Source organism: Mixophyes fleayi, chromosome 12 (genome assembly GCF_038048845.1).
Source record: "Mixophyes fleayi isolate aMixFle1 chromosome 12, aMixFle1.hap1, whole genome shotgun sequence".
In the NCBI taxonomy this organism is placed as follows: domain Eukaryota; kingdom Metazoa; phylum Chordata; class Amphibia; order Anura; family Limnodynastidae; genus Mixophyes; species Mixophyes fleayi.
Window position 1 is genome coordinate 43407087 of NC_134413.1, and position 12775 is coordinate 43419861.

A 12775-nucleotide genomic window follows, 5' to 3' on the forward strand; every position below is an offset into this window, starting at 1 on the left:
TTCTGTAGCGTTGGTGGGATTTTAAGTTCTAACAGTGCACTGCCCCTGGCATCACATCTGTTCTGCTCTGGTTGCAACAGCAATACTGCTGCTCAAAGGATTGCCTAGTTTCCTTTTAGAGCCAAACTGTCTCTAGGAAGGCAGTACCCAGTACTGGAAGATTTCAAAAAAAAATCATCACCCCAGAATAAGTGGAGACAGGGATGAGGGAGTGGGGGGTGAGAATTCGCTATCTAGGAGCCAGGAAGCACTGGTAAGAATGATCGGTAACAGCAGGTTATCAACTATGATAAAACTTTACATTTTTCTCCGAAAGTACTGTTCAGTTTAGCCTCCTATATGGATTATCTTAATAAAGAAATTGGGGAACTCTCAATTTCAGATTGCAATTTTGTGTGTGAAATTTTTTATTACATTGCTTGGAGCATGCTTAGATACAAGCTTCTAAGGCAACATGGTGACACAAAACATGGAAGTATAGAACAAGACTTGGGGCTAGATTTACTAAGCTGCGGGTTTGCAAAAGTGGGGATGTTGCCAATAGCAACCAATCAGATTCTAGCTATCATTTTGTAGAAGGTACTTAATAAATGAAAGCTAGAATCTGATTGGTTGCTATAGGCAACATCCCCACTTTTTCAAACCCGCAGCTTAGTAAATCTGGCCCTTGATCTCCACTAGCTCTGAGCTGATGGAAAATTCAAGTCCTTTTGCGGAGTAGAAATGGAATATCCTTCAATAAGCACCTTCTCTACTCCTTTCTCGCTGCAATAGACTGCTCCACAAAATGTAATCGCATTTCTGCACTGAAATAGTCATGGCTAAAAGTTTTGAGAATGGCAAAAGTATTGGATTTCAGAAAGTTTGCTGCTTCAGTGTTTTTAGACCTTTTTGTCAGATGTTGCTATGGTATACTGAAGTAAAATTACAAGCATTTCATAAGTGTCAAAGGCTTTTATTAACAATTACATTAAATTTATGCAAAGAGTCAATATTTGCAGTGTTGACCCATTTTTTTTGAAGACCTCTGCAGTTCGCCCTGGCATGCTGTCAATTAACTTCTGGGCCACATACTGCCTGATGGCCGCCCATTCTTCCCTAATCAATGCTTGGAGTTTGTTAGAATTTGTGGGTTTTTGTTTGTCCACCCACCTCTTCAGGATTGACCACAAGTTCTCAATGGGATTAAGGTCTGGGGAGTTTAGTTGCTATGGACTCAAAATTTCGATGTTTTGCTCCGCAAGCCACTTAGTTATCACATTTGCCTTGTGGAAAGGTGCTCCATTATGCTGGAAAAGGCATTGTTCGTCACCAAACTGTTCTTGGATGGTTGGGAGAAGTTGCTCTTGGAAGATGTTTTAGTACCATTCCTTATTCATGGCTGTGTTCTTAGGCAAAATTGTGAGTGAGTCCACTCCCTTGGCTGAGATGCAACTCCACACATGAATGGTCTCCGGATGCTTTACAGTTGGCATGACACAGGACTGATGGTAGCGCTCAACTTTCTTTCTCCGGACAAGCGTTTTTCCAGATACCCCAAAGCAATCTGAAAGGTGATTCATCAGAGAAAATGACTTTACTCCAGTCCTCAGCAGTCCAGTCCCTATACCTTTTGCAGAATATCAGTTTGTCCCTGATGTTTTTCCTGGAGAGAAGTGGCTTCTTTGCTGGCCTTCTTGACACCAGTCCATCCTCAAAAAGTCTTTGCCTCACTGTGCGTGCAGATGCAATCACATTTGCCTGCTACCGTCCCTGATCAAGCTCTGCACTGGTGGTGCCCCGATCCCGCAGCTGAATCAACTTTAGGAGATGGTCCTGGCACTTTACTGGATGTCTTGAAGCCTTCTTCACAACTATTGAACCTCTCTCCTTGAACTACTTGATGATCCGATAAATGGTTGATTTAGGTGCAATCCTACTAGTGGCAATATCCTTGCCTGTGAAGCCCTTTTTGTGCACAGCAATGATGACTGCACATGTTTCCTTGCAGTAGCCATGGTTAACAGAGGAAGAACGATTTCAAGCACCACTCTCCTTTTAAAGCTTCCATTCTGTTATTCTACCTCAATCAGCATAACAGATTGATCTCCAGCCTTGTCCTCATCAACACTCTCACCTGTATTATCGAGTGAATCACTGACCTGATGTCAGTTGGTCCATTTGTGGCAGGACTGAAATGCAGTCGAAATGTTGTTTTTGGGATAAAGTTCATTGTCATGGCAAAGTGGGATATTGAAAATAATTGCAATTCATCTGATCACTGATTACCCCTTTAGTTCATTAGGGGAGTCTCGTATTTTTTTTTATTTTTTTTTATAAACTCGATTTTAATTTTTTTTTTTATTAAGTTTTGCAAGGATTTCAGTAGGGGTACAAAAAAAAGAGGGTGAGGGAAAGACATTATGATGGGGGAAGGGAAGGAGGTGTGCATAGTGGGTAAGGAACACAACAGTAGATCATAAAAAAGCAACACCTGAAAGCACGGAGATACTATACGTCTAGAGATTAACAATTGCACGTTGACACAGCAACCCTCAGAGATTAGTATAAATTAAATCGGGGCACCTTGGCAATACGACATTTATATTCACAATGAGGCGATATTAATAATCTGTTGTGGAGCCCGAGGAGGAGCTCCAGCACCCTTAGTTATATAGACCTGCCACCTACGCCACTTCACTAGTGGAGAGGCTGCCGCCATAGAATAAGGGACCCCTAAAGTTTCCATTTAAAGCTTAAGTTCACTTTTGATATAATCTTTGTCAGTGGGGAAGGTAAAGGTTGCTTATAAGCTTGGGTTATAGCTGCCCTGGTAGCTATAAAGACGTGCTCCATCACTTATCTGTCTCATTGTGGAGTAGAGGGTGGATAGTGGTGCAGAAGTGCCAACTCCGGGGTGGGAAGCACGGGGTGCAGCTCCACAGGGCTGTAGGCCTGGAGAGGGCCAGAAAATGAGTAAAATATCCTATTTTCCTGAGCAGGTACACCAACAGGACGGTGACACAGAGGGCCACATCTTGTGCATTTTCTCAGGGGTGATATATATAGCCTGTTAATAAGCTTGACAAGTCTTTCTGTGTGGTTGAGACATTTAGAGGGGAATCTCTTTTTAACTTCATTAGTATTTTATAGTTTTTAAAATTTAAAGGGTACAGAAAGTAAAAAGGGGGGGGAAGAAAAGGACAAAAACAAGAAAAGGGAAGGGGGGTACATAGTGGGAAGGAACGCCGCGTACAGTACAGTATCTATAATACACTCAAGATAGAAAGTCAAAAATCCTGTAAGCCACTTATTCACCAAAAAAGAAAATATCCATGATCTAACTTAAAGGGAGCTATGGAGACCCCTTAGGAGATTCATTAAGCGAGGATAGGTGGGGAGGCGAAATAGTTTGGTTGAGCCGGAGGCGCTCCTTCACCTTCTGTAATATACTCGTGCCAGCTAAACCATCTCGTTAATGGGGATGAAGGGGAAGTAGAATACGGCATACCCACAGTCTCCATTTCAAAGCTAAACTGTACTTTGGCCACTTCCTCCTTTATTGAAGGCAAAAGAGGAGATTTCCAGTTGTGTGCTAAAGAAGCCGTTGCAGCTATCAAAATATTGCCAAATACATATTTGGCATGGAGTGGGAACTGCGGGGGAAAGTGATGTAACAACGCAACTTCAGGGGCAGGACTTAGAGTCTGAGCAGTGACTTTATTAGCTAGCTCAAAAACTTGCACCTAGAACGTCTGTATGATAATGCATGTATTCTGGAATTGTACTATGTCCCCTGGAATACCACATTGTCTCCAATAAAGTTTCGACTGAGCTGGCCACATTTTATGGAGACGGGTCGGAGTGAGATACAACCTGTTGATTAATTTTAACATCATTTCTATATGATTCATACATTTAGACATTCGAAATGAAGTAACAAAAATGGTTTCCCATTGCTTACTAGTTAGGACAATGCAAAGGTCACCTTCCCATTGCAACTGAATCTTGTTCTTAATTTCTGACGGGAGTGGGAAAAGGTAGCAATACCAAAAGGTGATACCGGCCCTATTGGTTCCTTTTGTCAACTTCATATGGATCAGGGCTGGAGGAGGGGACATGTCTGTGGAGGGCTGTGAACCAGTGTCTAAGCTGTAAGTATTTATAGATTTCTCGGGTCAGGAGAGGAGGTTTTTAAACACTTCTGAATTTGTGCGTTTTGATGTTTTCTCATGATTCGACAGTCCAGTGGGCATTTTAGCCTGTGGGTGCTTTTGGCCAAGTGTATGCAGTGGACATGTAGTCATCCACACCACCCAACTTTAACTAAATTTTATAGAGCGGTTTCTTTTCCTCTGTAAGCAAGGTCTTTGGGAAATTTACTTTCTCTGTTCTCCTATTGGGTGGCCCCGGACATTGGGGATATTCAGGGTAGTATAGGAGTGAGGGCACTTTAAATTTTAAAATCTCAAGTGTAGCTACTCCCCTTCTTCCTCTTACACTTAAACCCCACCCCCCCTCCCTGCTGGAGCACTAATCCTTTTTTTTCCAAAGTGCCCTTAGAGCGGGGGACTTTTATAGCAGCTCTGTTTTTTAATTTTTTTTTTACTTTTTATCATTAAATCCCCCCATCTCCACGATTTTGGCGTTTGTAGTTTGTAACACTGCCCCGTGTGGACAGAGCCGGCCGGGTGGTAAGAAGCTGCAAGTAGAGGAAGTAAAAAGGATCGCATAGCACGGACGGCTGTGCGATGCAGGAGCAGAGGTGCAGAGTTGTGCCTCCGATGCCGCATCTCCGTTCCCAATGTGGGATGTCTCCGGGGGGATCCTTTCACTGCCACCACAGGTAGTGAGCAGGAGTCCTGTGCAGTAACTGTGAAACAATTACTGCACCACCGTGCATCGGAGAGCAGCAAAGGTATATGAGCTCTCCCCCAGCATAGTACTGGGAAATAGAAAATGTATGCACAAGTCGCGGTGAGGCTCCAGGCTAGGCCAGCTTTATTAATGTGAAAATAAAAAAGTGTGTTTAGTTAGCCTGGGGTCAGGTCAGGCAGGAGTTAGTATGACCGTAATCCTTGCTAGGTATTATTTTGGTGAAAGGGGCTGTACTTTGGGACAGCTGACATTTTTTTTGCTGTGCCTGGGGGAGGTTTTTTTTTTCCTTCATAAGGTGAGCCTTAGACCCTCTTTCTTGGCATGCTCTTTCACAGTGACTGAAGCATAGCAGAAGTAGTAGACCTGTTTCAAGCCCTCCTCTCCCCTTCCATACCAACTGGTATCGTGAGTAAGGGGTGGTTTATGAGTGATATTAACTCTGTTACCGGGCCTAGGTCTGTTATACAGGTTCACTTTTCTTTAGCTTGTTAAGTGTTCTCTTCTCTGCCTTTTCTACTATGTCTGATATGGACAGTTCTACCAGAGCTAAGACTGTGAAAATGACTTCAGTAAAAATTTTACATATTGTAAATGCAATGTTAAATTACCTCCTGGGGCAGTCAGGCGCAGATATCCTGTGTTTGGCCTGCCAGACGGTGGTTTGGTTTATGTGTGTGCCTGAGGGCCCGAGTTCTGATGTGGTGGAGCCTGCCTGGGATAAATCTTTAGACAGTGCTATTGCTGAGATTGCTCAGCTCACCTGTGCTCATGAGAGGAGTCCTTCCCAAATCCCCTCAGGCTCAGGGGTGGGGATAGGGGAGGATTCAGGCCTAGCCAGGGGCTAGTGTGTACCATGAAGGCAGTCCAGGAGGAGCCTTTATGGGCAAGAAGTTTGGCAACATCTGGGCAGGGTTTAGCTAGAGCTTCATCCTCCCTAGAAAGGATGTTAGATCCTTCTATACCTCTGGCCCCTCACAAGCGTAGAGGTTTGGTTCCCCAGCGGGAATTGAGATCAGATTCTGATGATTTCTACTTAGAAGAGGATGAAATTGTTGGTGGTTCTGGGGATGATACTTCTTACTTTTGAAGAAGATCCTTTTACCCAACAGGAAGTTGATGAATGAATTAGTTCATCAACTCCCTGTTGGGTAAATGCGACTGTCGGGTAAATGGTATTGGACAACCAGAATGCAAAGGTTCCGGATAGGATGGGAACATCGTTGTTTAAGAGGAAGGCTACGAAAAGAGTGTTTTTTCCTTCTTTTCCCCAGCTTGAGGATTTGCAGGTGAGGTATGGACCACACCAGACCGTGAGTTTCAGGTGTCCCGTAATCTGCAGAACTGTTATCTGTTCCCATTAGAGGATACAGTTAAGTGGGAGGTACCACCTAAGGTGGATGTCTCTGTAGCAAGGTTGTCTAAGGCAACAACCATTCCAGATGCTGCAAACATTAAAAATGGTTCTGACCTTAAGCTAGAATGCATGCTTAGATCTATTTTTGTGTTGACAGGGACCTCTGTGAGACCCATTGTAACCTCTGCGTGGGTTAACAAGGCAGTAGAGAGGTGGTCAGAACAGCTTTCAAAAGGCCTGAAAGCTGGTAGGCCTGGATCTGAATTGTTGCCTTTACTTGAATAAATTCACGGGGCCACAAAATATTTGGGGGAACCAGCCCTAGATGCTGGATTGATTGCTAGAATTTCAGCTTTACCAATTTCGTCTCGTCGCACTATTTGTCTCAAAGCGTGGCAAGCTGATACTAAGTCCAAGCATACTCTAGAGTCTATTACTTTCTCTGGAGATGTGTTATTTGGTCCTGAGCTAGATAAGATTATCAGCCAGGCCTCAGAGGGAAAAATTATTTTTCTTCCTGTGACTACCTGAAGATCTAGATCACCCACATTTCGCTCCTTTCGATTCTCAGGAATTTCCATCCTGAAAGTCTAGGGGCCAGTCCCCACGCAGGCAGATTGCGGGTGTGAGGTCGGGCCCCAAGGGGAAATTTGCAGAGGGGGAGACAAGGCTGGGGGCTCACTGGCTAGACTCCCTGACGAATTCTCTGCATGACGGGCATTTTGCTCACACATTATATAAATAAAATGACAATAGTAGCGCTCCACTAAAGTATGCAGCCTGTCACATGTAATGGAGAGTCCACTCTCTCCACAAAACAATAACAAGTAGATAATAAAAACACACATGAACAATAAGCGCACACCTTTTTACATATGATGATACCAATCTCTTAGATGAGGTAATATTGTTGTTCTATGAACAGGGTGATGCTTGTTATCCCTTTTGTTTCCCAAAAAGGATCTGAAATCCAGGCTCATAGAAAAAATAGAGAAATGGACACAAATAGTGCAATATGTTTCAAGAGCATATAGTACATAAAAGTCCAAATGTTCTCGTATAGAGATATCAGTAACACCTCGTGATGACAAACGGAAAATGTATCAAAAAACACTCCTGTGTTCAAGCACCATCAAAGCCCCCAAAGGGTATATGTTTACAGGACTTCAATAAGTGTAAAGCGTTGATATGAATCATCCATAGATGTCTGTATCAAAATCACTCTCCATTCCGAGATACATGTAGTGAAGAGAAAATAAACAAATGCTGGTGCATTATCCCAAACTTCGGGTTTATTACATGTAAAGTATCAATAAACAGAGACCCGCTGATAAAACAGAGTAAAAAGTAATAACATCTTCAATCGGGTAAATGGTAATGAATAAACTCGTACCAGATGAAACAAGGATATTCGCATATCATACAGAGACACAAGTTGATACTACTGATGTTCCGGACCCGCTTGTATCGACAAACCTACGCGTTTTGACTCAACACCGGAGTCTTTTTCAAGGATACCTTTAGAGTCCCACGGGTAGATTCTACATTTAAAAAAATCCAAACTAGTTCCAGCGGATGGTGTTTTTGGGCCTATGTTTCGATACCCTAAAACGAAGGGTCTTCTTGCAGGCGGACAAGATTTTGTCCTTTAAAACATTGTAAGGTCTCTGTTGACTCACAGACAGACGTCCATTCTTTTCTGCATGAGAGTACTCGGAAAAATGGTTTAGACGTCCAAAGTGATTTCATTTGCCCGATTTCATTCCAGACTGTTTCAATTGGAGCTGCTCTCTAGGGGAAACAAGTCCCACCTTTGTCTGTCTAGTCAGGTCAAATGCCTTTCTCAGAAGGTGAATCACTTGCTCCTTTGGTGGCTGATGAGGGAGAACCAGTTTGCCATAAGGGAATGGCCTCTGCTGACTACTGACGCCAGCCTCCGAGGTTGGGGGCGGTCATCGGTCAGGATCATTTTCATGGTCTTTTGACTCTGGAGGCGTCAAGACTTACTGTGAATGGACTAGCATTGTGAGCAGTATTTGGAGTGCTAATCAGCGTGGAACATTTGCTGCAAGGAACATCTGTAAAAATTCAATCAGACAATGCCACAGTGGTGGCATTCCTCAACCACCAAGGAGGGACAAGGAGTTATTCCGCCATGTGAGAGACAAACAGGATATTTGGATGGGCAAAAACGAATGTTCAGACCATCATGGCAGTCTTCATTCCAGGAGTAGCCAACTGGTAGAGAGACTTCCTCAGCACGCAGATGGTTCACCTTGGAGAATGGTCTCTTCACCCAGAGGTCTTTCACCAGATTGTGAGCAGGTGGCATTGGCCAATTATCGACATGGTGGCCTCACGATTCAACCTCAAAGTGGAGCGTGTTTTGTTCAAGGGCAAGAGACCCAAGGACAGTTTTAGTAGACGAAGGGGAGGAGCTACATGTAAAAGGTTTTTGAAAATTAAAGTGGCCTTGTTGCTATACTACTCTGAATACCCCCAATGTCTGGTGTCCCCCAATGGAGTACTTGAAAAGCGTTAAACGTAAGTATTAAATCTAGTTTGGTTTATTTAAGGCTTTTTCTTTTACTTTTCAGTTTTGTGCATAAACATCAATGCTGATTGATGGCCGAGGAGAAGGGATTTTGTTCACTGTCTGTCTGTTAAATAATTTTCTCTTAAGTTGGCTATAACAACGTTTCACTTTTTAAAGTATATGATTGGTTTTCTATAGATTAGACATATTTTCAATTATGGCACTATTCAACCACTTAAGTTTTACCATCCTGATTGTATTATCAATCAGTTCAGACATCTACATGTGATTGTGTTGAATCTATGATCATCCACACGTTTTGATTTTCTTACAATGCAATTATTGGATTTTGATGTCTGTCATTTCTGGTTGTCAGTATGTTTTCTCGATGCTTTTACTGTAAGTCAAGTTGCCTTGTCAGATACTGGGAAGGGGGTAACACTGATAAGGGAGGTAGTCTAACCCAAACAATCATGTATGGCATTAGGCTTGTAGTAGAGAACTTAATGATAAGTGAAGATAACCTATTTTCATTAGACACTTGCTCCACATTACTGCACAAACAGTGCCTACATTTATTTGTAAAATGTTTTATTTTGAATTGAACAAATGTGAGAAAATGTCAGGACAAAGAGAAATGGCTGTCACTAATACATTGTAATATATAGCTGCAAAAGCATTATTCATAAAATTTATATTAATTGTAAACATGATGTTTCTATGGTATGTTTAGGATAAATGTTAAGCAAGTCTGAAGATCGATTGTCTGATAACATCAGCAATATATATGGATATTATGTTTAGAAAAGAGGCAAATTTTTATCTGGTGTGTGTGCAAACTCTTCATACTCTACTCAACCAGGAGGTGAATGCAGCGGTAACGACATGGCAAGATGGACCATACATCCTTATTATATATGTAGGATTTTCAGCGCCGCCAACTCAAGACCCTGGCACCAACAGAAAGAGTGAACAACCCGCAGGTCCAACTATACCAGCAAGTGCTAATGAAATGTCCTTAACTAGTAAGTCCTCTTCTATGGACACTCTTTACAGTTGAATGAGCATAAAGAAAAGTGATTCCTGAAGGGCTTGGTAATGCATTCCCATCCATCATTCTACCCAGTATCTAATAAAAGTTGCCAGTCTTTCTTTCTAGCACTGTGGAGAATGGTGGAGGGCTTCAGAATTTAGTAGTGGGGGGTTGCAACAGCTTGGGATGAGGTGTGTGCAATTTGAGGTCCCTGTGGTAACTTTAACATTAAATTTTGTTTTCTCCTTTTTTTTTATCCTATACAATATAACTTGAGTGATAATAGGCATATGGGTACCAAACTGGCATTTTAAGCAGAATTGTACTCCTAAAATAGAGTTGTGCAGTTAAGATTACATGCCAGTAATTCACTAATTTATGGTTTATGTAATAGGCTTTTTAAAATGCCACCCGTTACATGACCTTAGCAACTATATGTTATTGTACTAGTATCTCCTACAGTTTTCTGTTGTACTTTTCTTTTCTATTGGGGGCATATTCAAAACTGCAGTAAATACCACAGCTAGGAAATAATTCTTTATTGAATTGAACAGTTTGCCTCTTGGGAGGTTTGTTTGGGGTGCATATTATGGGGTGGATTTTAGGAGTTTATACCAGGGCAAGATGGGTACAGGAGAAGGAGCAATTTATTAATCTGATTTTGGATAGATTCAAACAAAAATATGTAATTTAAGGACCAGTCAAATTGTACAGTTCTGTAAGATGCATTGAAGAAAGCCTACATTTAGTACAGGAAGAGAAATTTTACTTGTAAACTAAATTCTAAAAAAAAAATGTACACTATGTTCTTACAGTGAAAGTTGAAGTTAAAGGCCCTTATGAATACCTATCGCCTGCTGATTACCCACGTATGATTGTGAGTATAGCCCGCGGAAGGCTTGTGGTTAGTCACTGTTGTCTTTGCAGTTTATTTGAATGTAAATTATTTATTGCAGTTATTTTGTTACTTTAACATGGCAATTAAAATATAGCACTGTGACATCTTATGGTACTGCACAGGATGTGGGTTGTCTACTTTGCTTCAACATAGATGATGCAGACAGAAGCCTCTCCTTGTGTTCATTCTATACAGACCTAAATATTGTCAGAGGCCATGGGGTCAACATTTGAAGACCTCTTTCTTCTGGCACACCCCTAAGTGGTAGCTTTGTTGGCATAAATTTGTGATCCTAGTTATGACCTGGGTTTTTACAATGAGTAGAAGTGCAGATTGTAACCATTATAACACACTTATTGATGAATCTCTTTTGTTGCAGTTCTTCATGGTGATGTGCATTGTGTACGTTTTATTTGGGGTCCTCTGGCTGGCATGGTCAGCATGTTATTGGAAGGACCTCCTGAGGATCCAGTTCTGGGTGGGAGCTGTAATCCTGTTGGGCATGCTGGAAAAAGCTGTATTCTATGCAGAGTTTCAGAACATTCGCTACCATGGACAACCCGGTAGGGTGCACACTATTAGACTTATACACAAATGTTTTAAGACACAAGTGGTATGGGACTTAGCTTTCTTATGTTACAAAGCAATTCACATAATTCTAAATGCCTGAATACATTATAATATGAAAACTTAATAGTATGTTTGTTTAAAAATATAATCACGTGTTTACTGAGCTAAAACTACATTAAAGCAACATTACTATAATACTTCTGCTCTTGTATCTGACAGTGCAAGGAGCGGTAATCCTGGGAGAGCTGTTGTCGGCAGTGAAGAGATCCTTGGCACGTATACTTGTTATTATTGTCAGCCTGGGATATGGCATAGTCAAGTGAGTGACTACACATCCTCTTTCATCTCCTTCATTGGGTATACTAACAGTGTGCTCATCCATGTCATTTGAAGTCTAGTTTGGTAGCCTATTTAGTTCTATACTACTTTTGCTTTTCTAAATTTCCTATACTGCAAGATGGCACCCCAAATCACTGTTTTTTTTTTATCAATTGGTTCTTAACGCTATTAATGAAATTGTTCAAATAGTTACATGTTATTTATCCCCTGTCACCCTCTCCCCCCAATCTCTATAGACCCCGTCTTGGTGCAACACTGCATAAGGTTATCATGGCTGGAGCCCTCTATCTCCTGTTCTCTGGCATGGAAGGTGTTCTGCGTGTCACAGGAGTAAGTACACTGAGCCACAGTGGTAAGACAGGGATATTGCGTGCTTACTGGTATTTTCTTTTCACCAACATTTCTGCCTTATGTTTTAGAGCAAAACAAGCATCATTAAAAAAAAAAAAAATATTTGAATATGTTTGGAGCACCGAGGCAAAAATGTGCATATTCAGAATCCTTGCTGACTGTTTTTACCACTGACCTTCTGTTTCCTCTGCAGTCCATGCTCTCTGTGGAACAAGCAGTGACATTCCTTTCATGCAACTAAAATTTGACACAAACATAAGAAGCCCCCTTTAATCATGTGGGGATGCTCCTTAAATATGTCTTACAGTACAATCAGGCTTGTACCACACTTTCCCTTACTGCCCTACCTCTCAGTGCCATGTGAGGGTTATTTTTTAGGAGTCACCAGTGGAAGCCGCACAAAACAAAGACTGAATCTCCTCCTCTTCTCAAAAATAAGGTCCTCCCTTCAGGAATTACGTTTTAATTCTATCCTCTAGCTGGCAGCACTCTGTTCCCTAGTGTAGTATGGGATACTTACTGCTACACCACCAGGTTCGAGAGGTTTAAGGGAAATTTCGTTGGGACTACTGGAGCCTCATCTATAGCTCACGATCGAAGGATGATTTCTGTGCCCCACTTTACATTGGAGGGGTGGGCATGTCACCTAAGTCTTTGATATGGGGTCATTCTGCCTCCCCTCTTAGTCCTGGGAGTCCTGAGGTGAATTGAAAGTGGTCCTCCCTCTACCTTCCCACTATGAGAATGATCGTTCGTTTCCCATCCTAGCATGCAATATTTCAGATAGCTTTCAACCTTGCCACAAAGCAAAGAACTAAATTCCAGGTCGTTACTAGT

At 41.9% G+C, this 12775-nt stretch overlaps 1 protein-coding gene across 3 annotated transcripts in view; it reads left to right on the forward strand.

Moving 5' to 3' along the window:
- The window catches only part of TMEM87A (transmembrane protein 87A), a 68775-nt gene that overhangs the window by 21862 nt on the left and 34138 nt on the right, over nt 1-12775 (forward strand). For all 3 annotated transcript variants that reach the window (XM_075192591.1, XM_075192592.1, XM_075192593.1), the window contains 5 exons: nt 9610-9772; nt 10596-10657; nt 11058-11241; nt 11468-11567; nt 11824-11917. In XM_075192591.1, the coding sequence (XP_075048692.1) occupies nt 9610-9772; nt 10596-10657; nt 11058-11241; nt 11468-11567; nt 11824-11917 (603 nt within the window). The remainder of the gene's footprint in view (nt 1-9609; nt 9773-10595; nt 10658-11057; nt 11242-11467; nt 11568-11823; nt 11918-12775) is intronic.